Source organism: Heloderma suspectum, chromosome 2 (assembly GCF_057233095.1).
Source record: "Heloderma suspectum isolate Gila_16-S chromosome 2, 16-S_ref, whole genome shotgun sequence".
NCBI lineage: Eukaryota > Metazoa > Chordata > Lepidosauria > Squamata > Helodermatidae > Heloderma > Heloderma suspectum.
In genome coordinates, this window is record NC_139459.1 from 22,981,637 (window position 1) to 23,007,995 (window position 26,359).

General features: G+C 44.8%; 1 protein-coding gene across 6 annotated transcripts in view; it reads right to left on the minus strand.

The window, feature by feature from the left end:
- Positions 1–2,116: 2,116 nt before the first annotated feature.
- Positions 2,117–26,359, minus strand: part of FECH (ferrochelatase) — a 38,418-nt gene continuing 14,175 nt past the window's right edge. The window contains exons 5-13 of one of the 6 annotated variants that reach the window (XR_014787514.1): positions 24,221–24,355; positions 22,670–22,776; positions 20,649–20,747; positions 16,361–16,468; positions 15,401–15,565; positions 14,980–15,031; positions 14,174–14,354; positions 12,001–12,060; positions 2,899–4,250 (exon numbers count right to left, since the gene is read on the minus strand). Coding sequence is in view for 5 of the 6 variants with exons in the window: in XM_084832967.1 (XP_084689093.1) it covers positions 4,210–4,250; positions 12,001–12,060; positions 14,174–14,354; positions 15,401–15,565; positions 16,361–16,468; positions 20,649–20,747; positions 22,670–22,776; positions 24,221–24,355 (896 nt within the window). In the remaining variant the exon portion in view is untranslated. Of the gene's footprint in view, positions 4,251–12,000; positions 12,061–14,173; positions 14,355–14,979; positions 15,032–15,400; positions 15,566–16,360; positions 16,469–20,648; positions 20,748–22,669; positions 22,777–24,220; positions 24,356–26,359 lie in introns of those variants that run through there. The other 5 variants (XM_084832968.1, XM_084832967.1, XM_084832971.1 and 2 more) reach the window with 5 other exon arrangements.

Consider the following 26,359-nt stretch of genomic DNA (forward strand, 5'->3'; position numbering starts at 1 on the left):
AACATGGATTTGTCAAGAACAAATCCTGCCAGACGAATCTGATCTCATTTTTGGATCAGGTAACCTCCCTTGTGGACTGTGGGAATGCTGTGGACATCATATACCTCGACTTCAGCAAAGCTTTTTACAAAATGCTCCATGTTATCCTGATTAGCAAACTACCTAAAAGTAGACTAGATGAAACAACTATCAGGTGGATCCACAGTTGGCTACAGAATCGGACTCAAGGAGTGCTTATCAACAAGATCTTCTCAAACTGGGGAGAGGTAACCAGCAGGGTACTGCAGGGCTGTCCTGGGCCCAGTGGTCTTCAACACTTTTATTAATGACTTGGAGGAGGAGGTGCAGGGAATGCTCATCAAATTTACAGATGACACAAAATTGCATGGGATAGCGAATACCTTGGAAGACAGAAACAAAATTCAAAGTGATCTTGACAGACTGGAGCGCTGGGCAGAAAACAACAGAATGACATTTAATAGGGATAAATGCCAAGTTCTGCAACTAGGAACAAGAAACCAAATGCAGTTACAAGATGGGGGATACGTGGCTCAACAACACTACACATGAGAAGGATCTTGGAATTGTTCTAGATCTCAAGCTGAACATGAGCCAACAATGTGACGTGGCTGAAAAAGGGCAAATGCTATTTTGGGCTGCATTAATAGAAGTTTAGCTTCCAAATCCTGGGAAGTACTAGTTCCCCTCTACTCAGCACTGGTTACGCCTCATCTTGCGTACTGTGTCCAGTTCTGGGTGCCACACTTTAAGAAGGAAGCAGACAAACTGGAGAGGGTTCAGAGGGCAATGAAGAGGATCAGGAGACTGGCAACAAAGCCCTATGAGAAGAGACTGAACGAACTGGGCATGTTTACCTTAAGAAGACTGAGGGCAGATATGATACCACTCTTCAAAGGTTGTCACAGAGAGGAAGGCCAGGATCTCTTCTCGATCAGCCCAGAGTTTAGAACACGAAATAATGGCTCAAGTTACAGGAAGCCAGATTCTGGCTGAACATCAGGAACAAATTCCTGACTGTTAGAGCAATATGACAATGGAAGCAATTACCTAGGGAGGTGGTGGGCTCTCCTACACTGGAGGCATTCAAGATGAGGCTGGACAGCCATCTGTCAGGGATGCTTTGATTTAGATTCCTGCAATGAGCAGGGGGTTGGACTCGATGGCCTTATAGGCCCCTTCCAACCCTACTATTCTATGATTCTATGGGGGGCAGCGCAGGGTGTGTGAGAGAAGTTATTCTTCACATTTGATCTGGACCCAAGGCTGGGGGTAACCACAGATGGCTTGGAACTTATTGTTAAAACGAGTTTGCCAGTTATATTAGTCATGTGGGAATTGCACTCAACGCATTGCAAGTTGAACACTTGCAAACTGGAAGCATCCAGTGCCTGAAAGGTGATGCGCCTCACATAAGCAGGAGTCAGAGAGGGGGATGGAGTCTGGCAGACTCCCCCACCCCCGCTTACCCTCCCAGACTCCAGTCTGCAGACCACCACACTTGCCCAACTTGGTGCACCAATTTGGGGAAGCGCAGAGGTCCCCGCTCCCTCGCCGAGCCACCATTTTGCACAAAATGGTGGCTCGGCAAGGGAGCAAGCAGCCAGGCAATGCTTGCCTGCAGACCAGCTGGCAGCTCATGTGGCAAACAGGGTCAGGCAGCCAGGGGTCCATGAAGCGGTGCACGAGGCAGACCGAGGTGAGTTCGCCCATCCCTAGCCTCTTTTACCACTCTTCAGGCAAAATTCCCCCAAAGGGGAATCAAGTTGGAAATGGTTAAGCATCCATGACAAACCATGTTAGCAGTTGCGGGAACTCACTCTAGCTGCAGCTCACATATCTATGAGGAAGGAGCTGGTTGGCAACTGGGAATCCTGGGACCAAATCCAGCCCCTTCCTCCACACCAACCAAACCAGAAGTGAAAGTGGGTTAATGTTAACAAGCATTTATATCACACTCTGAACATTCATTATTTTTAAACTATTTCTGTACTGCTCTTCATTAACAAATTCCAGGCTGTATACACAATTTGATAAAACAAGTAAAACCAAAATAAAAATCCACAAGGCAAACAAGGAATCCCACTGAAGCTAAACCTTAGAATCACCAAATGGTTTATTAAACAAGTATGTTTTTAACAGGTGCCATCGAGGAATTGTACTGCAGTGGAGAAGAGACTTCCAAACATTTAAAGCACTGTGTATCCATTATGGTCAGGCATGAGTACAACAACTTTGTAAGGTAGGCTGGTAATTTTACCTGCATAGTACAGATGAGAGGCAGAGACTGAAGAACAGTGCATCTTGCCTAAGGCCATGCAGACTTCATGGTTAAAATGGGGGAAGGCACGGGGCCGGCAAAGCTGGGTCCCTGACCAAAGCACCTGATGCTATCAGAGCTGCAGAGGGCCCGGGGGGGGGGGGGGGGAATCACCCACCCAAACCAATGATAGCTCCCCACCCATCTAAAGTAAAATAGTTGCTAACCAAATGACTTTAGAATCAGCTTCCTAACTCTGTCCCAAACCATTCAACCTTCTCTCCCCACTCTCTTTTTTTAAACATATTTTTATTTATTTTATCTTTATAAACACTTCCAGAATTACCAACAACCTACTCAATACCTCAGTTCTCACCCACACAATATTTTAGTGAGGATACCATAATAACAGAAAGAAAGGAAAAAAGAAAAAAGAAAAGTTATCTCCCCACTCTCAATACTCTGTTCTTCAAAAACACACGCGTGCACACAGAGCCCAACATTTTATTTATCGGAGTTAAGAAAATTTATAATCCCCTGCTTGCCAATGACAAGAGGTACAAGCTTGCTGCCAACTGTCTTATGTGTTCACCATGGGTTTTTTTTAAAAAACAACAAAATTCTAATAGATCATTTGGGGTTTAATTGACAACATGAATTAAATCCAGATCAGTTTGCATCCATAGAAATCCCACAAAAACCACAGTGGTTTGACAGCTGGAAAACGTTAAGCAGATCTATAAAGTAGCTCTGAAGAACAGCCTCATATTCTCACTTGTTCAAAGAGAAGGAAGCCCTCCGTGAAGAACAGAAAGCTGGTTACATAGAAGAGAATCCTCATATAGAAGCACAAGCATTGTGCAGAAGTGACAACTGGCAGTTCCAAAAATCATTTACGTTAATGGGACAATTCCCATTGGTGTACAAACTATGCATGTTACAGTTAAGTATCAAAGATCTGTTGAACGTTTATACATGCTAGAATCTTAAGATAAGAGGCCTTGAAAGAATTACAGAAAATAATGACATTTACCAGAAAATCTCAACATTAGCTAGTAAAGTAAGTGTCCAAATTGTATCCTTGTTTCCATCATTTAAGGGAACAGGCCATTTACCATGCTCCCAGTGTAAAGTGTCAGAAACAAGCCCTCCTAAAATCTTGAGTTGCCAATGAAATGCCAACATTCACCAAACTTGACAGTTTGCCTGTAAATGACAACTTGCTTGTAAATGAAGAGGAATTAGCCAAAACCCAGGCTGTCTCATAAGTAACCTCTGAATTTTTGGACAGCTCCAGTTGCAAGGACTACCCATTGGAGTAGCCCTTCTACAATTGTTTCAAGCCACTCTGGAGCAGGGACCCGATTCCTACAAGGCGAAATTCACCAGCCACTTACTCAACATCTCTGTTAAATCAGTGAAGTCGATAAAACTTCTGCCAGCATGTGCAGCTCACAATAACTAATCTGTGTCAGCTGTTTTGCTAATTTTTTTCAGTGCTTGCTCACTGGCTTGATACTCTGGAGTGCTAAGAGCCCCCTGAATGCCTATCAGTTTTTATAGGAAGACAAGTATTCTCAGCAACCCAAAGAATGAAGCCCTTAAAACGTTACATCCCTTCCAAAGCAAGATCCCTCAATAGAAAAAAGAAGAAAAGATTCCAAATTCATCCCTCTTTCATCCCAATGCAAACCCCACTCGGGAAGTGCTTCACACAGGAGGCAAAACGTCAGTGAAGCAGGCCTGTGAGGGCAAAAGAATCAGATGGGCCAGCTTTGCAGAATCCGCAAGGTCGCTCTGACGGAGGAGCCCAGGCTGTCCCTCTGCAATGGCGCATTCACAGCTCTTGACCAGTAAAGAATGATTTTGTCTTTCGGCACGTCGGATTCACACACAGCGGACAACTGAGGGTTAACTGCTTGGAGCATATTTCATTCGACTGGAGATGCGAATGGACCAAGTCTGCCAAAGCCTGAAAAGGTAATTTTAAAACCAACATTAGGCTTCTAGCTGACAAGTAAGCCAGAGTATAAGTGACTAAGGGTGTTTAAACATATAATACAGGCGATATTTGTACAAACAACAGCAAAAATAAGATACAGTAGATTAGAGACAGAAGAAATAAGGCTTAGGGAGCAATCTTATGGCTGCTAGTCAGCGGCTACACAGCCACAGGGTAAGTTGGTTTCTGGGAAGTGATCTCAGAGCCTGCACTCTGAGGTCAGTTCTCTGAGAACCGACCTTCCCCCCTGCCGCGCTGCCTCGTAGGCAGCACAGAATGGCCCCGTGCTCAGCACTCCGAAAAACAGTGCGGAGTGGCGTAAAGGGGGTGTTCCTGGGGGGTGGGCGGAAATGCTGGTACAACACATCCTAAGTGTCATCCGGCCACCATTGACTAGCCACGAATGCAGATCAGGAGAAGGGCGGAGGAGACGATCCCCTCTGTGCTTCTCCTGCCCTGCATTGGCTAGGCGGTCGCCTCGGAGTTTAGAGACGGCCATCTATCTCCACAGGATTGCGCCTTTAATTTAGGAACAAGGCTGAGATGCCCTCTTTCACCACTTTTGTTTACAATGGTAACTGAGTTTCTGGCTGACATAATCAGGGGTAATAAGGATATTCGCCTTCATGGATCACTGCCTTGTTGTGGCGAAGGGGCTTGTGTAACTCAGTGAAGCCATAAGCTATGCCGTGCAGGGCCACCCAAGACGGACAGGTCATGGCAGAGAGTTCTGACAAAATGTGGTCCACTGGAGAAGGAAATGGCAACCTACTCCAGTATTCTTGCCAAGAAAACCCCATGGAACATATCACAAGGCTAAAAGAGATGACGCCGGAAGATGAGCCCCTCAGGTCGGAAGGTGTCCAATATACTACTGGGGAAGAGCAGAGGGTATTTCCAAGTAGCGCCACAAAGAGCGAAGCGGCTGGGCCAAAGCTGAAAGGACACTCAGCTGTGGATGTGTCTGGTGGTGAAAAGAAAATCCGATGCTGTAAAGAACAATATTGTTTAGGAACCTGGAATGTCAGATCAATGAATCAAGGTAAGCTGGAGGTGGTCAAACATGAGATGGCAAGATTGAACATCAACATCTTGGGAATCAGCGAACTAAAATGGACAGGCATGGGCGAATTTAATTCAGGTGACCATCATATCTACTACTGTGGGCAAGAATCCCTTAGAAGAAATGGAGTAGCGCTCATAGTCAACAAAAGGGTGGGAAAAGCAGTACTGGGGTACAATCTTAAAAACGATAGAATGATCTCAGTACGAAACCAAGGCAAACCATTCAACATCACAGTAATTCAGGTCTATGCCCCAACCACTGATGCCAAAGAAGCTGAGGTTGATCGGTTCTATGAAGACCTACAACACCTTCTAGAACTAACACCAAACAAAGATGTCCTCTTCATCATAGGGGATTGGAATGCTAAAGTAGGAAGTCAAGAAATCACCGGGATAATAGGCAGGCATGGCCTTGGTGTACAAAATGAAGCAGGACAAAAGCTAATAGAGTTTTGCCAAGAGAACACGCTGATCATAGCAAACACTCTTTTCCAACAGCACAAGAGACGACTCTACACATGGACATCACCAGATGGTCAATATCGAAATCAGATTGATTATGTCCTTTGCAGCCAAAGATGGACTGTGGCTCAGATCATGAGCTTCTTGTTGCAAAATTTCAGCTTAAATTGAAGAACGTAGGGAAAACCACTAAACCATTCAGGTATAACCTAAATCATATCCCTTATGAATATACAGTGGAGGTGAGGAATAGATTCCAGGGATTAGACCTGATAGACAGAGTGCCTGAGGAACTATGGATGCAGGTCCGTAACATTGTTCAGGAGGCAGCAACTCAATCCATCCCAAAGAAAAAGAAATGCAAGAAAGCAAAGTGGCTGTCTGATGAGGCTTTACAAGTAGCTGAGGAAAGAAGGGAAGTGAAAAGCAAGGGAGAAAGGGGAAGATATATGCAACTGAATGCAGAGTTCCAGAGAATAGCAAGGAGAGACAAGAAGGCCTTCTGAAATGAACAATGCAAAGAAATCGAGGAAAACAACAGAATGGGAAAGGCTAGAGATCTCTTCAAGAAAATCGGAGATATCAAGGGAACGTTTTGTGCAAAGATGGGCATGATAAAGGACAAAGAAGGCAGGGACCTAACAGAAGCAGATGAGATTAAGAAGAGATGGCAAGAATACACAGAAGAACTATACAGGAAAGATCTGAATGTCCCTGATAGCCATGATAGTGCGGTCACTGAACTTGAGCTGGACATCCTAGAGAGTGAAGTCAAGTGGGCCTTAGGAAGCATTAGTAACAACAAAACTAGCAGAGATGACAGTATTCCAGCTGAGCTATTTAAAATCCTAAAAGATGATGCTGTTAAAGTGCTGCATTCAATATGCCAACAAATCTGGAACACTCAACAGTGGCCACAAGACTGGAAAAGGTCAGTTTACATTCCAATTCCAAAGAAGGACAATGCCAAAGAGTGTTCAAACTACCGCACAATTGTGCTCATTTCACATGCCAGCAAGGTGATGCTCAAAATCCTACAAGCTAGGCTTCAGCAGTATGCGAACTGAGAACTACTGGAAGTACAAGCGGGGTTTCGAAGAGGCAGAGGAACTAGAGATCAAATCGCCAACATTCGCTGCATCATGGAGAAAGCAAGAGAATTCCAGAAAAACGTCTATTTCTGCTTCATTGACTACGCTAAAGCCTTTGATTGTGTGGATCACAACAAACTGCGGCAAATTCTTAAAGTGATGCGAGTACCAGAACACCTTACCTGTCTCCTGAGAAACCTGTACGAGGGTCAAGAAGCAACAGTAAGAACCAGACATGGAACAACTGAGTGGTTCAAAATTGGGAAAGGAGTACGACAAGGCTGCATACTGTCACCCTGCTTATTTAACTTATATGCAGAGTACATCATGAGAAACGCCAGGTTGGATGAATCACAGGTCAGAATTAAGATTGCCGGGAGAATTATCAACAACCTCCGATATGCAGACGATACCACCCTAATGGCAGAAAGCGAAGAGGATCTCAAGAGCCTCTTGTTGAGGGTGAAAGAGGAGAGTGCAAAAGCTGGTTTGAAACTCAACATTAAAAAAACTAAGATCATGGCATCTGGCCCCATCACTTATAGAAGGGGAAGAAATGGAAGCAGTGACAGATTTTACTTTCTTGGGCTCCAAGATCACCGCAGACGGTGACTGTAGCCATGAAATTAAAAGACGCTTGCTCCTTGGGAGGAAAGATATGGCAAACCTAGCCAGCATAGTAAGAAGCAGAGACATCACCTTGCCAACAAAGGCCCGTCTAATCAAAGCTATGGTTTTCCCAGTAGTAATGTATGGCTGTGAGAGCTGGATTCTAAGGAAGGCTGAGCGCCGAAGAATTGATGCTTTCGAACTGTGGTGCTGGAGAAGACTCTTACGAGTCCCCTGGACTGCAAGGAGGTCAAATCAGTCAATCCTAAAGGAAATCAACCCTGAGTGCTCATTGGAAGGACAGATACTGAAGCTGAAGCTCCAATATTTTGGCCACCTAATGCGAAGAGAAAACTCTCTGGAAAAGTCCCTGATGCTGGGAAAGACTGAAGGCAAAAGGAGAAGGGGACGACAGAGGATGAGATGGCTAGATAGCATCACCGATGCAATGAATATGAACTTGAGCACACTCCGGGAGAGAGCGCAGGACAGGAAGGCCTGGCGTGCTATGGTCCATGGGGTCACGAAGAGTCGGACACGACTGAACGACTGAACAACAACATAGGAGGAAATAAAGAATGACATAGCCAGATGGGAAAAGACAAATTTAACACTTTCTGATTGGATTATGACTACAAAAATGATGGTACTACCAAAATTAGTTATCTTTTTAATGTGCTTCCCGTTTCCCAAGAAATCCCATTTAAAAGGTTTCAAACATGGCAAAACATAGAAAAAATTAATTTTAAGGCTAAAAGGCCATGAACAGCAAAGGTTTTCAGATATAGATCCATGCAAGACGGAGGATGGGGTATACCACATTTGAAAACTTATGATGTGCACCAATTAAGACATATGTTAACAATAACGAAGGAAGGGGAGAGGGTAAATTGGATAGATATAGAAAGGGAATTGATGGGATTAAAGGAAGAGGAATTACAAAATATGTTTTATATTAAAAAGTATATAAAACAACAAATAAGAAATAATGGAAGTACAATAAAAGGATTATTAAAAGCATGGAACTTCAGGAAAGAGAAACTAATGCCAGGGGTTTCTCCATTAATACCAATTTGAGCGCACCCAGAGTTTGACATAAAAGGAAAAGCAGTCAGGAAAAATAAGTTGAAAGAAATAAGATTGACCCAAATGAGAATTTTTTATGAACAGCAGAATCCTATAATACAAGAAATATGGAATAATTGTGTACAAAGTATAAGTTACTAAGGGTGCAGTCCTATGGATGTTTAGACAGGAAAAAATCCTACAACTCCCAGCATTCCTCAGCCAGCCATGGATGGCTGGGGTATACTGGGAGCTGTAGGACGTTTTTCTGCCTAAACATCCATAAGATTGTGCCGTAAGTGATTCTATCACTTTTATAGAGCACCTGAAAAATATTATTATTACAAGCTAGTATTTTTTTTAATTTTAATTTTTTTTACAAGGGGTAAAAAAAATATAAAGCCAAATGGAATGAAAATCCATGAGCCTCGTGAAGAAACTCACTGAGGCATTCTTTTGATGAAGTAAGGTACAGTCCACAAAAGCTTTTGCCAGAATAAATTTGTTAGTCTTTAAGGTGCCACAAGTCTATTTGGTTTTTTTTAAAATTAAAAAACACTAGGATTCGTAAGAATTTTCTAGTTCACATAGATTTTTCAGGCCCATTTCAATGGAATATTTAATATTTGAGTAATGTATTAAACTATTTATGCTCTGGCCTTCCCACCTCATAAAGCAGGGGTGTGCAACTTGTGGCCTCCAGATGATTTGGCCTATGACTTCCATCAGCCCTCACCAGCACAGCCAGTTGCTCACCTCTGCCATAAAAGGACCTCCAAATCATGACAAGATTAAAACAATATAAACCATTTTTAAAAACTTGATACAGTAGCAATTAACAAGCCAAGTCCCACAGCACATGCAAGTCAAATTCTCAGGACCTCTAAGAAATGTCCACCTGAATAGCACCATTTTAACTTGCGGCTGGACAGAAGTGAGGGAACAGATTCCACAGCCTGGATGCTACCACAGAGAAGGCCCTGTTGCCAGCCCCTCAGCCAGGGACACAAAGCAGGTCCTCTCCTGACGATCACAGGATGTGGGAAGGCTCATTTGAAACAGTTAGACTAGGTAATCAACTCCAAGCAGTCTAATGAATTATGAATTATTAAAATACTAAGGCAATTACAAACTGATAGAAGAGTTCCCTGACAGGATTAGAAGAGCCCTTTCTGGGCTCAGTCTTGCTCCAAATGTGCAAGGAGATGCATCAAAAAGTGAATCCAGTGTACAATGCCATTTGCAGCAAAAGATGCATCCAAGCTGTTTTATAATGTTCTATATGTGAGGCTGCCTTTGAAGACAGTTTGGCAACTGCAGTTAGCACAGAATGCGGCTGCTAGATTATTAACAGGGACTGGGCATTATGGTCATATTATGCTTCTGCTAGGCCAACCACATTGGTTCCCAGTTCATTTCTCAGCCCAATTCAAAAGTGCTTGTTTTGGCCTTTCAGGAGCTTTAAGGCCCACCTGTCTCTATATGTACCTTCCTTCCTGTCCATTAAGATCTTCAATGGAGGACCTCCTTTGGGTGGCCCTATCATCTGAGGTGAGAGCCTTCTCAATGGTGGCACCCCAACGGTGGAACACTTTCCCAAGAGTGGTACAAGTATAAAAATACTTATAATAAATATAATAAATAACAAATGCAGATTCAGCTGCCTGCTTTGGCACACAGACCTCTCTTGCTGGATGGATCAAAGTGTTTTCATATAAGAATTAAAATGCCAAAAATGGGGGGGAGGGGAGCCACAAACTTTAACTGAGGCAACCAATGAACCAACCAAGTTCATCACTGCCTGATCGGGAGGGGGGGGAGGGCGGTGGTGGTGGTGATGATGATGATAATAATAAGGTCTAGGACAGTTAAAGGACAAGCCGCCATACAGGCTACAAAGGTGTACTGGATCAATCTTCCCCGAATGTTGTAAAAGTTAACAAAATGAGCATGTTAAAAACTTGGCTTTAAAATGCCAGCCCAGAGAAAATAGGCCAGGTTACGTGTAACCACCCAGACAGATGACTTCTACTTCTCCTTATTATTATGTTTTATGCATCTGGGTAATATAATTGCTAAGGCATATGCAACCATTATTTTAAAAGCTGGATGACTGAACAACTAGAAAACAAGCATACCCAGAGAGCTCTTAAATATTTGGAACCGCTGAGACATGTGGGAGGTCAGGGCCTATAACTCTGGACACATGCCGAAAGAAGTCTTCTCTCTGTCCTTTCCCTTCCTGAGTTCAGTGAAGAACTGGTAGTTGTGCAATTGCCCAGTCATGCCCCAGGGAGCTTACGTCCTGTAACAGGTGTGCAGAATCTCAGGCCGGTGGACAAATGGCCCTCCTGGGCGCCAAATCTGGCCCTCTTGTCCCTAGATGGCCACGTCTGTTCCGCAGATCTATCCCCTTCCACCCAACTGTTTGGTAGTTTCCTGGCTTTTGTGCAGTTTTTTTCACCTTTCTACAAGGTTGAAATGCTTTTCCTAAGTCTTAATTACTGACAGGAAGAGCTTTAAGGTAAAACATGCCGGTATTCTGGCCCTGGCCCCGTTTGCTTTCAGCCCCGCCCACCACTGGAATGCAGCCCCTGAGAACTTCTCCAAAATTGAATTTGGCCCTTGGGCTGAAAAATGTTCTGCACCCTTGTCCTATAAGAACATAATTAGAACCATGCTGGATCAGACCAAGGGCCCATCTAGTCCAGCATTCTGTTCACACAGTGGCCAACCAGCTGCCCACGGGAAACCCACAAGCAGGACATGAGTGCAACAGCACCGTCCCGCCCATTTCCCCTGCAACTGGTGTACATAGACTCACTGCCTCTGGTACCAGAGGTAGCATATAGCCATCAGGACTAGCAGCTATTGATAGCCTTCTCCTCCAGGAATTTGTCCAACCCCCTTTTAAAGCCATCTAAATTGGTGGCCATCACTACGTCCTGTGGTAGCAAGTTCCATAGCTTAACTATGTGCTGTGTGAAGAAGTACTTCCTTTTATCTCCCACCAATCAACTTCATGGGATAACCCCGGGTTCTAGTATTTTGAGAGAGGGAGAAACGTGTCTCCCTATCCACATTCTCCACACCATGCACAATTTTGTACACCTCTAGCATGTCTCCCCTACCTTTTAGCCCAAGCTAAACAATCCCAGCTGTTGTAACCTTCGCTCAGAGGGGAGATGCTCCAGCCTCTTGATCATTTTACTTGCCCTTTTCTGCACTAAGGACAACACTGCTTCAGATTTCACTTTTGTCACCACAGGGCCCCAGACAGGAAGCATGGATTAGGGCTGGTGGAGACCCAGCAACTGGGAGGGGTGGCTGTGAGAACACTTCTGGTGGCTAAGAGACTGGGGAGATATGAGTCCATCAGTACTAGGCTCCCTGGTGATCCCCAAATTTCTCTCCAGGGGTACAATTACCTTGGCAAATAATGGATTTCCATTCAGGGATTCTGCTCTTCTGATGTTTTCGACTCCACACTGGAGAAGGGGAGAGAGGGGGGATAATGGTTAAGACATTACTATCACTTGACTTGGCTTTGGTTAAGCCTTACACAAAATATTTGTGTTTCAAGGACAACGTAGACAGCAATAGGAATGAAGGAGTATAGAATTGGGCTCAGTTCATAAATTCCCAGAGTGGCAGAGGAGTCCTATAGTTCACTCCGGCAAAACCTTGAGAGAGAAACCATATGGGCCAAATCACATGGTTTCTCTCACAAGTCACAGGGGCCAAATCACATGGTGTCTTGGATTTTTAGGAAATAGCTGATTTCACTTTATTGGATTTGCTTGGAAGGCTATTGATAAATTGCTAACCTGCCTCTCTTAAATCAGTATAGGATGTCTTATTATGAAATGCAAATGCCAAATGTTTAATGATAAATCATTGAGAATTTGAAAACAAAAATAAGTAAAGAAGTAGTAATTGTATTAAAGGGATGACACACAAAGACACAAGTAGGCTTACAATGAATTCTGGTTAACTGGCAAAAAAACAAACAATTGTTAAGTTGACCTGGATGGTAGTCAAAGAGAAAATGCTAAGTTTAAACCCTATCACTTGGGTCAAAGAGTTGTTTGAGTAATGAACAGGTGTGAGACTATTATTCCAGGTAAAAAGTGTAAAGTTTTCGCTTAGCAATTAATGAGCAAAAAATATTGTGTAAGGTATACACATCAAAAGCTTGATATACAGATGTCTAGAAAAAAGTATAGAGAGGTTTAATTAGCAAATTTTGAGTAAGGAGCTATCTTCTCAAAGGTATGATTCGGAATTGATCTTATCTAGCCTGAAAGGTGTATGTCTTATTTTTATATGTTCTGATTTTTAAGAAATTTTTAGTAACAGTAAGATAATTAAGGGAGCAGTCCTATGTTCTCAATACAGCGTCTGGGGACGTAGAATATTTCGGATTCCTGGATCCGAGGCCGGAGACAGCACTCCCACCTCGGAGCCAAGAAACTGAGCTCCCCACTCCTCCCCCACCCCCTTGCAGCATGCACAGAGAGAACTGCACCAGCTGCTTCTATGAGCTCACAGAGGGGTTAAAGGGGGCGTGTTGGTGGGCAGGGTGGGGAGGAGACTAGGGATGTGGAGATCTGAACTATACCCAACCTCCTTCCTTTCCCCTCCCTGAAGCCTCCGCTAGACAGGCAAAACACTAATCTAGTGAAATGCAGAGGCGGAAGGCAAGATGCATCTCCTGCTTTGTATCAGATTCACATAACCCTCAGAGTCTTACGAGTACCCAGGGCAGATCGAATAGGATTGTGCCCTAGGACTGTGAGCTCCAATTTATGGGACAGTAGATAACATTAACTATGAGGTAATCTCTACACAAAAAGGAGCAAGTATGTGCTGATTTTAGAACAAGAGGCGTTCTTATTAGAAGCTCATCAGGCTTGTCTACCTGTCAGTTGACTGGCCTATTCAGTATTGAATGGAGAACTTGGTAATTAGAATGAGATCTCTCCTTTTTAAGCTATTAGGACTAGAAGTCTAAGAGCAAGAAACGTTTAGGAAAAACTATTTCCTGTTAAGCTATTAATATTTGAGAATTTTTAGCAATGCTCTGTTTAACAAGCAATGTTCTGATTTATTTTAGGCGAGTTATATTTTGATGTGATGTTATAAGTATATTGCTAATAAAACTAAAAACGGATCAAAAAGATTTCCCTCTTACTCATTCTTTTTAGTCCAAACCCAAAATTGAATCTACCTGGAACAATTTTGGTGCATGCTTTGTTTCAAGTGTACCAAATACTTATGTGTACTGAATGGCTATGAATAATTATCCGACAGTCAAAGGCTACCTAAATACTGAAACTAGTTTGAAAAACTTCAGCAATGGCCAAATCCATAACAATGCTTCCTCTCTACAAATTACATGGGTCAAATCACATGGTTCCTTTCTGCAGACACCTTACCAGACTATCATGGGCTGTGGGAAAATGGCTCCCTGGAAAATGGCTCCCCACCCCACATAATAATACTAGCACCAGCTGTTTTGTCCAAAACACACACACATGCACCAATTTTTGCAAATGTGCTTCTAGTTTTCTGTATCTACAACCCACGCTAGATATTTACTGGTTACATCCAACCAACACCTCATCCATGAAAGGGCGACTTCTGTGGGTGGGTTGATATCTCTACCATCAGCTTGCAGCTCCTTCCACTCCATCCCCTTGGAGAAAAGAGCCTGGAACCTGGACCATGTCATCAACTGCCAGCGGCCAGAAGAGAATGTCACAGACAAACACCCTTTTACCTGTAATATATCGTATATTTGTGTTGGTTTTTAAGTGCTGCAAGGGCATTATCTACATGAGGCTTTTATCTGCATCTTTACCGAGGCTTCTGTTTCTGGATTCTTTGCGGGATTAAGATCGCCTCCTTTACACATGCTTTTTCCAGGGCTTTTCTTTCTCTGGCCTTCTGTATGTTTTATTATACAACCACTAGAGGCATTGTGGTATAGTGGAATTGTGCAATTACACGAAGGGTTTCATGGCGCCATTCAGGATATACCAGAATTTCCTCATTAGAAAAAAAACTGTGATAATAGTTGCAAAGCACGGGAGGGCCTGGAGGATGACGATGTCATGTAAAGGACCCGACGTCATGCAAAAGAACCTTCAAACTAACTTGAGTGAGCTATCAAGAGCGCACAATAAAAGCCTCATGAAGAAAGGCTCTAAGGCATTTTGGGAGCGAGTTTCAGCTGGAAAGCAGGCTATGTGTTTACTCAGGGACAAAACAGACTTTAAAAATGTAGCTAGCAGCTACGTTCCCCCCCCCCCACACACACTTTTTACTCTAGTGTAGGTACAAGGGGACCGATCCACAGTGAGACCCTAGTGTGAAGGGTAGGGAACTTGAACCCCTTCCCCTACCTGCTACAGGCATGATCCTGATCAAGCTCCCAGCACCGACTCTACAGTAAAACTGAGAAAAAAATACATAGCTGTGACTTTAAAGTAATGTTCTGTTTGGTCCTCTGAAGCAAATATGACCAAGTTCGTTGGGGATGGCTTCCTATGTAGTCTTCCCCAACCTAGTGCCCTCCAGATGTGTTGGAATGGCCATGCTGGCTATGGATGATGGAAGCTGTAGTCAACCACATCTGAAGGCCCCAGTTTGGGGAAGGCTATGACTTGGAGCTAAATCCACCAGGCTCCAACTTTACCATCCCCTGCTCAGAATGCCACCAGAGAAAAGCGGTGATTTTTAATTTTTTTTAAAAAAAATTGTGAACAGCCCGAGACCTTCGGCGATTGGGTGGTACAGAAATGTAATAAATAAAATTGGTTTTACCTCATTGGCCAAGACCTGTGCATATTCAATATCCAGTTCATACAGCGTTTCAATGTGGTCACTGGTAAACGCAATTGGAACCAACAAAATGTTCTTCTTTCCCCTTTTGCAAAGCCCTTTGATAGTCTCATCTGTCTGCGGACCCAACCAGCGCATAGGGCCGACCTAGGACAAAGTGGGAAAGAGAGAGAGAAAAAGTCACCACACCCAATTTCAGTGGAGGCTGGTGGCTCCGAGGTCAGTGGGGCAGTGCATCTGCCCCGGGTTTCAGTCAGAACCAGTCTGAACTCTAAAGGAGCTATCCAAGGTGCTTCTTGGACAGCTCCTTTAGAGTTCTGACTGAAACCCAGGGCAGACCCACCACCCCACCAACATCAGAGCCACCAGCCTCCACTGCCCAACTCCACCGCTGTTTATGCAGTACCATCAACATAGGTGTAATTTTATAGAAGACAGGAAGGCCTTACAAGATGGACAAGGAGGAAGTACAGGCAGGATAGGATGGAACAGGTAATAAGCACAATCCATCCACGTTCTCCTGCACCAGCCCTGAACAAAGTCAGCCTCAGAGCACTACTTCATGATGATGATAGCAGATTGCACATTTGAGAGCTCCCACTGATCAGGAACTCCCGTCATGCATTAGAGACAAAGGGTCTAAGTTTTTGTACTTAGGAGAGCATCCAAACATCCATTCCTCCTACCTGCACTGTGTAGTGCTGTAGTCGCAGCAGAACTGTATCACATAATTGTCATAACATGAACTGGCCCTTAAAATGCAAGACATCTGGGTAGGGACCCTTTCACCTGTGCATGAGGGACAGCACCGCAGCGCGTGTTTCTTAACAGTTGCAGATGCAGTCAAAGGTTAGCGAGGATTGAGAGAACGTGGTGATCAAAAACAGGATGGATTCGGAAAGTTGTAGGGGGTGGTTGTGAAAGTTCCCTCTGATTGCATACCTTGGACTGCCATACAAGCCTATACGGATTGGAATAGCGGAGTTTCTCCATGACCCACTGAACGGTAGCTCCTACCTCTTGCGGATATGGATCGCCACGATTAACTACCTGAGGCACAAAAAAGGTCAAGCAGCTACTAACTCTGGATCTTAAACCAAGACTCCTTATGGATTAAAGTCAACACCATCATACATTTCCTACTGCGTGGCACACCTACAATTAGTCCAAATTTGCGATAGCACATACACATCAAAGGCTTCCCCTGACTTGTCTTATTTAGGGCGCAATCCTATGCCTTTTTAGACAGAAAAAAGTCCTGCAACTCCCAGCATTCCCTAGCCAGCATAGGATTACGCCCATATTTAACTGGAAGTCTTTTTAAAATACAACTAAAATAGCATACATAAAATATAAATATAAAATGCAACTAATATAAAATAAAACTAACTAAAATAGCAGCATAAAACATTCAGAACAGCGGCAGCAGTGAAAACCCCTATGTATAAAATAAAGACTGGCACCCATTCATTAAAAAGCAGACTGGCACATCCAGGTCTTTTAAGGACCATTTAAAACCAGTGTGGGAGTGAGCCCCACACACACATCCTGTAGTAGGGTATTCCATAAGGATGGGGCCGCCACAGAAAAGGCCCTTTTTGTGTGTGTGCCTGCCCTGATTGGTCCTATCAGCAGGCATGTGAACAGAACCCCCGTGGCTCATCTTCAGGCCCAGACAGATTAAGAACGTAAGAGCAGCCCTAATGGATCAGACCAAAAGCCTGTCTAATCTAGCATTCTGTTTCCACAGTGGCCAACCAGATGCATATGGGGAAGCCACAACCAGGTTATGAGTGTAGCAACTCCCTCCCACTCATGGGAGGAGTAGGCAATACCAGCAACTGGTATTAAGAGGGATGGCAAGTCTGATACTAGAGGTAATATATAACCATTATGTCTAGTAGCCATGAATTTGTCTAATCCCCTTTTAAAGCCATCCAAGTCGGTGGCCATCACTCTATTTTGTGGTAGCAAACTCCACAGTTTGTGCACTGAATGACATAGTGCTTCCTTTTATCTGTTCTAATTCTCCTACTGTTCAGCTTCAGAGAGTGACCGCAGGTTCTGGTATTACACCAGTGTTAAGGCAACTGCACTGGCTACCGAGACAAGTACAAGGTCTCCCTGTTAGCATATGATCAACTTGGGACCAGGTTACCTGGCAGATCGCCTTCCTCAACTCAGACCTGTGTGAACATTAACTTCATCAGAGGTCTTGCAGGTGGTACCACGACCTGAGGACTGCCATGTCGCAGGAAGCAGGACGTGGGCCTTCTCTGTGATGACTCCCAATTTATGGAATGAATATTTGGGAGGCACCAACTGTATCATACTTTAGGTGCCAGTTAAAGCCCCATTTCTTTCCCGGAGCGGATGTGCTGCCCAATCTGTTTGTTTCTAATGACAATGTTGTTTTAATGGATTTTAATGTTCTTATTCATGTTTTATATTAATGTTTTAGCCATTTTTATGTTTTTAATTTAATTAAGTATCTAAGCAGTTCACAAAATACATTATAATATACATTAAAGTATAATGTATTTTGTGAACCGCTTAGAGATATTTTTAAATATATTCAGTGGTATATAAATCTATCAAATAAATAAATAAATAAATATTGTACACGAGGTTTTTATAGGTCTTTCAAATAGCCTGGTCCCAAGCCGTTTAGGACTTTAAACGTAATCACCACAAAATTTTAATTTGGGCCGGAAATGCTGTGGCACCCAGCACCCCGCAAACAAATGAGGAGCTGTATTCTGCACAAGCAGAAGCTTCTGAACCATCTTTAATGGCAGCCCACGTAGAGCATGCTGCAGTAGTCTAGTCTGGATATAACCAGGGCATGAATGAAAGTGACATCTCTGTTCATAAGCAGTCACATGAGCCTAGCTAGCTGCGGCTGGACACAGAACATGGGACTAGACGGATTTTGGACTGATCTAGCAATCAATTATGCTCCTATTATTCATGCAGGAAATATAGGTCTCTTTCTGCAGGTGGGGCAGCAGTGATACCATCAGCCTAAACACAGCCTTGAACAGAAGCCCAGAACAGTTACTAGCCTGCATAAATTTTGCCAGCCTGTTAATAAGAGTAGCCTAATTTTCTGCTAGCCTTTTAGAAGTCTAGTAAAAAAAAGAAAGAAAGCCTTCTATCAAGTGGACTGGCAGAGAAGGGATGGACTAAACCATCCATCCTCCGCCAGGCTGCTTGATTTCTGTGTTTGTTGCAGAGGATGGGGCTTTCCTTCCTTTGCAGCTAGCACAGAAGTGAAGCAGACCTGCAGAGGACAGATGGAGAGATGTAGGGGGAACTCTGGAGTGCTGGATTGGGACCTCCAGGGGGAGGACTGGATTTGGCCCATGGCCCTGAGGTTCTGCACCCTGCCTAGGGAATACAAGTGGTACAATGTAACCTTGGATCCTCTTTCTATTTTAAAAGAACCTGAAAATAATATTTCCAATAGATGTTTTTTGTTTTTAACAAAATAGCTTGTCTGAGAGCAGCCCAAGTACAACTTGTGAGCTGGTTTTGCTCTATTTGCCTTCCCTTCTGCACCAGCCTGCTTATTCACCTGTATGCCTTCTTTGTCCTCCTATTCCCCGCCCAACCTGCTTTTTTGTAACATCTTGCCTGATGAAGAGATCTGGAGATCTCAGAAGCTTGCACATTTTTGTGACTTCTGTGTTGGCCTAATAAAAGTATGACCTTTATTACGGATTTTGGATTTTTTTTTTTGCTTATTGCCAATGTGGCTACCATTGTTTCTCAGAAGTATTTTAACTTCTTTTGCTGCTGGGAACCACTAGATGGCACCAAATTTCCACAAACTGCAAAACGTGTTTAACTGGGGGATGGGGAGGAAGAGGAAGGAGAAGAAAGGGGAGAAACCCAATATTTCTGAAACTCCAAAGGATTTTGATGCCATGTTGCTTTTGGCAAATAGAGCAAAACCAGCTCACAAGATGAACTTGGTCTGCTCTCAGACAAGCTATTTTGTAAAAACGAAAAAAACAAAAACACCCTTTTGGAAATATTATTTACAAGTTATTTTCAAATAGAAAGAGGATCTGAGGTTACATTACACCACTTGTATTCGCTGGGGCAGGCTGCAGAACCTCAGGGCTATGGGCCAAATCCAGCGCTCCTGGGGTCCCAATCCGGCACACTCCAGGGTTCCCCAGATGGCCATGACACTTCCCCCTCACCCTGATTGGTAGTTTTCCGACTTTTGCACAGTTTTCCCCCCATTTTAAAAAGGTTGAAATGCCTCTCCTGAGGCTTAGTGACTGGCAGTAAGACCTTTAAGCTAAAATGTGCAGGTATTTTACCTCAGCCTCTTTGCCTTTGCCCCCCCCCCCCAATCACTGGAATGTGGCCCCTGAGAGCTTCTCCAAAATTGAATTCAGCCCCCGGGCTGAAAAAAGCTTAACACCCCTGGTCTAGGGTCTAAAATCCTTGTACTGCCCCCTACACGGGCGCGTGTTGAGCGGAATGTGGAGTGGTGCCTCGTAACGTGCAAGGCCAAGCAAGGTCTGTCACTCTAGGCTGTTGTTGACATGGGTGAGCCACTACGCTGGGTGTTGCTCCCTCACAGTCAAGCAGTTTACCTCCAGAAGAGGCCTTTCTGTTCCTTGCTGAGGTGGCCAGGTCCAGCCCGGGCCCTGCATGTGGCCTAACTCCTGCTTCCGCTGAGAGTAGCCTCTGTGCCAGGCAACCAGATTGCCCTGCGCTTGACGTGAACTGCTAGGCCATGATGGAGTATGCCAGCACTGTGGGGAACTGGAGGGTTCTGCTGGGCTTGTATCAGGAGCCACTTTGTACACGCTCAATGACCAGGGAGAAGAGGAGTAAGATTTCAGCCTAGGAGATTGCTACAGAGGCTACACAGGGCTTTGGCTTACGTTTTTTTACATCTTTGTCCTCTACTCTTTGCTTCTTACCTCTAACCTATTTCTGCAGCCGTATCTCTAACCACTGTGGAAGTTTTGCTTAGGCAACAAACTTTGGTTACTTTGCCTTCACCCCAGCTGCAGCCCCATCCCACTCCTTATCGATGGAGGAGGAGAAGACCGGAATGGAAGGTTACTTTTTTGTGCCTAGCAGAGCAAACTAGTGAATGGCTCGAACCCAAACTATATTCCATTATACAACATACAAAAACACAAGGGGAGGGGGGGGGAATGCTATAAAGAAAAGATTTCAGAAATGGACTGCCATTACTCACAGACATTGGCAGAGAGTGAGCAGAGAAAAGTATAACAACATCTTTTCTCTTCTCAGGTGGAAATAGGCCTAGCTTCTCCTGTATGTGGTCTGCAAAGCACTGAAAGGAAAGATCAAGGAAATTAAGAGTTAAATACCATCTTCCCCAATTATGACAGTAATGCTCAAACACAGCCAGGAATTTGAATGCAAAAATCCTTTTTTAATATACAAAAAAAAAAAAGCTTTGTCTCGACTGACTGCAGTAGCTCTCCAGCCTTTCTGGCAGGAGTCTTTCCCTACCTGGAAATGTTGGCAATTGAACCTGGGACCTCCCGCATCAGAAGCACGTGGTCTACCACTGAGCCACACTGCCTGAAAGTCTGGACTCTCTTGCTCTTCTCCTGGCTGCTCCAATCTCTGTGATCCTGCTCCCTTCACTCATTTGTCTGTTTGCCACTTGCTTTATCAATTGTGAACTGAAATTCAAATGGAGTTAGCATCCAGGGTTTGGTTACACCAATGGTATTCATGGGTGGGTGGGCAGCTCCTCTCCTCAAGGCTACGTACATCCTTTAGTTCCATTATTGCACCATGCAAAGACATAAGTCGGTGCTGGGTGGAGAATTCAGCGTCCTTTAAATCTCAGATTTCGTTTTTTTAAAAACCAACCAAGTTTCTAGCCCCTGCAACGGCCAAGATTAGTTTGAAAGAATACAGGCAGTGCCTGGTGAAAACTCAAGAGGGTGGAGGGGGCCTGGGCTTGATTTTGGGTGCTGAATGGGTAGGTTTCAGTGCTGGGCACGAGCAAATATGTGTAAGTTGTAGCTTACACAGGTCACATAGGCTAAATCTACATCGTGTGTCATATCATTATGATGCCATCATGGTAGCGCTATATCCCCCTTGCGCATTTATACCTCGTAGGACACACAATGACATTTGTTGCAGTACGTTGGATAATGTGGGATACAAAGCAGGAAACAGCACTACAAAAGCGGTATATCGCGCGTGTGATATGCCCCAACAGTTATCAGTGCACTTCAATACCGCTATAAAGCAGTACTGTAGATCCTTAAGGAAGTAAGACGAGTTCCATTAAAGCAGCCTTTGCTAACCTCAAGTCCCCGGATGTTGGATTACAACTCTCACCATAATCCTCAGACAGCATGGCCAACAGTCAGGGATGATGGGTGTTGTAGTCCAACAACCTCTGAGGAGCCACAGTGCTCTCAGCGGTACAGCACATGTTTGGCAGAAGGTTCCCGGCATCTCCAGCTGGAAAAGACTCCGGTAAAAGGAGATCGGGAAAGACCTCTGCCCAAGACCCTGGACAGCTACTGCCATCAGAGTAGACGTTACAGAGCTAGATGGACCAATGGTCTCACTCAATATGAACCAGCTGCCTAGCTCTTGCTATCCCTGCAGCTGCTTTTATGGAATCCCTCCGACCCAACTCAGTAATGTCAGGTCTAAAAGAATGGGGCAATTTGCCTGCTGGGACTGTGGGCATCACCCCTCTCCCTTTACTATTGCTGGCCAATAGTAAAGGGAGAGGCATCTGGGGGGATGCCATCCACTGGGGGGATGCCTCCTAGGGAGCTGGGTTTGGGACTAGGAAGACCCGGGTACAAATCCCCAGTCAACCACCAAGCACACTAGGTAAATTCAGGCGAGGAAACATCTCTCACCCTAAGCTACCCCACAAGACAGCTAGAAGGACAAAACTGGACAACTTCACAGATGCTACCAGAACGAGAGCAATATTAGACCCTAACTCAGCCTTTCCCAACCGGACGCACCCTGCAGAAGTGTTGGACTGCAATCCCCATACTCCCAGTAGTTGGGGATGACGGAATTGTAGTCCAACACTCCTGGAGGGCACGCTCCGGTTGGAGAAGGCCATCCTATGTTATGTCCCCTCGGACACAACAGATGCTTTACTCTTTGGCAAGTCTGGCCAGTTGGCACACTTAAAATGAAAATTTAAAAATAGGCTACGTCTCCTAGCAGTGGCTCCCCTGCCCCTTAAGAATCACATACCTGAATGAGAAAGGGGTGTGTAGGCCACCTGTCAATGGTGCTCCACTTCATCTTTGGCTTCTCTCCCTTTGCATTATAGTAGCGATAAATAGCATTTAAACTGCTCCCTGAAGTACACAAAATACCAAATTTAGCAGAAACTTTAACTACTGAGCCAATCGGAACGGGAAAAAGAGCTGAAAAGCCACCTTGTGATAAGTTACAAGGGGAGACGGGGACCCTGTTAAGAACATCAGAGGAGTCCCAATGGATCAGACCAAAGGTCTGTCTAGTACAGGATCCTCAGTTGTGCAATTAGATGGTTTTAGACTCTGGACTTAATGGTGTTACAACAAACACTTCCCCACCACAGTTTTTAGATAGTAATGCATATTACTTCACTTATTCAAAATGTAGTAAGCCGGCCCTGTGGCATTTGGTGGCCCCTTTGCTCGTTCTGAATGGGGGCCCTGGGCATCTGCCCTGAAGTCCTACCCTAACAGCCCCACAGACGATCTTGCTTCTTGCTGTGGCCAACCAGATGCCTCCAGGAAGCCCACAAGTGTGGGCATGAAGACAACAACTCTCCCCTGCAATTTATATCCAATGGTTCTAAACCTTCCCCCCCCCTTTTAATCAAGTTTTGAATCCCATTTCCTTCTTTGTGTCCACTCGCATCACATCTGAATCAAGACATACATCCCTGGGTGCCTGATGATGGAATCCCCACTGCTTCACCGCATGACACAGGACCACAAGGAGCTGTGCGACTAACAGCGAGGGGACCAAAACGGCAAAGGAGAACCCTGTACTGATGTTGCTCCTGCCCACATACGGATTGGGACATAGCTTGGTGGTAAAGCACATGCCTTGCAGGGAGAAGTTCCCCCAGGTTCAATCCCTGGCATCTCTGGATAGGGTGGAGAAAGACCAAAACCCTGGAGAGCTGCTGCCAGTCAGTGTTGACGATATTGAGCTGGATGGACCAACAGTCTGACTGAGTATGAGGCCGCTTCCTTATATGACTCTTATAAAGGCGGCTCTTTCCCTACCCCAAAACCATAGTGCGGCTTCCCCAACCTGATACCCTTGAGATGTGTTGGACAACAACTCCTATCATCCCCAGTCAGCACAGCTTTTGGCCATGCTGGCCGGGGGTGATGGGAGTTGTCCAACACATCTCAAGGAACCCACGTTGGGGAAGGCTGCCAAAGCAGCACAGGCTGAAGGTGTACATAACCATTTCGTGAGCAGCAGATGTCCAAACTCACCATTAACGTTCTCAGCAATTTTAATTTTTAAGAAATGTTGGGGCTCTAGACAGCCTGGATGACAGAACCAGGTAAGTGTGCCTGCCCCCAAATGCCAGCTGCATAGGGCAAACTGCGATTACTCAAGAGGTAGAGGAAAAACACCCTAGACATGCTCAGACGCAAGCTCTTTGCTATCACCTCACATATTCCAGGCCTGAGCCATAACCTATAAGCAGTCACAGGGATGACTCCCAGCTTAAGAGTAAACCTCACTTTTGGAGACCAGCAGTCAATCTCATTCTTCAGGTACCAAGCTCACCTGTGGTGGAGCAGCTGTACTGTGGATACTGTGTGAAAGCGATAGCCCTTTCGACACCATCTTTCTCCATCTCCTCAATTGCTTCTTCTGTCAGGGGATGGACGTAGCGGAAACCGATGTAGTACTTGTGAGGAGCTGGAAGCAGAAGACAGCTGGTGACTTGCCTGCCAATTTGTTAAGCAAGAAGGAAAAAAATTCTCCTCGATGGCACGTTTTCCAGCACAGAGTTATCAGCTGTGCACTCCTGGGGTTTAGCTGTGGCTAACCCAAGGCTGCTGATAGGAGGAAGGGCCAGGAAATCAGCCACATGGCCTTATCCTAGGTCAGACTGCTTGCCCATCTTCAGGACCGGCCCTGCCATGAGGCAGAGCGAGGCAGCTGCCTCAGGTGGTGGACATGGTGGTGACAAGCCATTGGAGGACAATGCTGTGTGTGCCACTGTCTGTGCCCCCTAAGCTAGTCTGCTGCCCTCAGGTGGAATGGAGGACAATGTCCTGTCACCAACACCGAAAAAAGACTCAATTTATTAGGTTTTGTACAAGGAATGGAAGGGAGGGTGCCATCTTTGGAAGACAGAAACAAAATTCAAAGTGATCTGGATAGACTGGAGCGCTGGGCAGAAAACAACAGAATGACATTTAATAGGGATAAATGCCAAGTTCTGCACCTAGGAAAAAGAAACCAAATGCAGTTACAAGATGGGGGATACGTGGCTCAACAACACTACAAATGAGAAGGATCTTGGAATTGTTGTCGATCACAAGCTGAATATGAGCCAACAATGTGATGTGGCTGCAAAAAAGGCCAATGCTCTTTTGGGCTGCATTAATAGAAGCACAGCTTCCAAAACCCGGGAAGTACTAGTTCCCCTCTACTCAGCACTGGTTAGGCCTCATCTGGAGTACTGTGTCCAGTTCTGGGCACCACACTTTAAGAAGGATGCAGACAAACTGGAAAGGGTTCAGAGGAGGGCAACAAAGATGATCAGGGGACTGGAAACAAAGCCCTATGAAGAGAGAATGAAAGAAGTGGGCATGTTTAGCCTTGAGAAGAGAAGACTGAGGGGAGATATGATAGCACTCTTCAAGTATTTGAAAGGTTGTCACAGAGAAGAAGGCCAGAATCTCTTCTTGATCATTCCAGATGCAGGACACGGAATAATGGGCTCAAGTTACAGGAAGCCAGATTCCAGCTGAACATCAGGAAAAACTTCCTGACTGTAAGAGCAATACGACAATGGAACCAATTCCCTGGGGAGGTGGTGGGCTCTCCCACACTGGAGGCCTTCAAGACGAGGCTGGACAGCCATTTGTCAGGGATGCTCTGACTTGGATTCCTGCATTGAGCAGGGGGTTGGACTCGATGGCCTTGTAGGCCCCTTCCAACCCTACTATTCTATGATTCTATGATCTTGTCCTTCACCTCAGGCAGCGAGAGGCCCCAGGGCTGGCCTTGCCAACTCTTAGTAATGTCTTCTCTGGGAGCAGTTTAAGGCAAGGGTGGGCGACTTGTGGCCCTCCGACAACTCCCATCAGCCCTAGCCAGCATAGCCAATGCTGAAAGATGATGGGAGTTGTAGGCCACAACATCTGGAGGGCCACAATTTACCCACCCCTGCTTTGGGTTTTCAGGCTATCTGGTCCTTTAAACTGAACCCAGATCTTGTGAATACGAAGTGTGCAATCTACTTATTTGATTTATATTTATTACAACGTTTCTATACTGCGCAACAGCCGAAGCTCTGTGGACAGTTCACAACAATTAAAACTATAAAATACAGCATGATAAAACATAACAGAAAAGTTTAAAAGTTTAAAACTACAGTATAAAGGCAAAGTAAAAACCTGCAGTGGGGTAAAGATTTAAAAATACAGTTAACAATTTTCAAAACAACAAAAACTGAAGAACTGAATTGCCTGGGAGAATAAGAAGGGCTTCACCTAGGGCCGAAAAGACCCCAAAGAAAGCGCCAGGCAAGTCTCTTTGGGGAGGAGCATTCCACAACTGGGGTGCCACCACTGCAAAGGCCCTTTCCTTAGTAGCCACCTACCTGTATGCCCCAGCCATGGGCTGCTAAGGTTTGGAGGTGCCGAGATAATGATAAGCCAGATCCAGGTTTTCTTATAAAGAGACTTTATT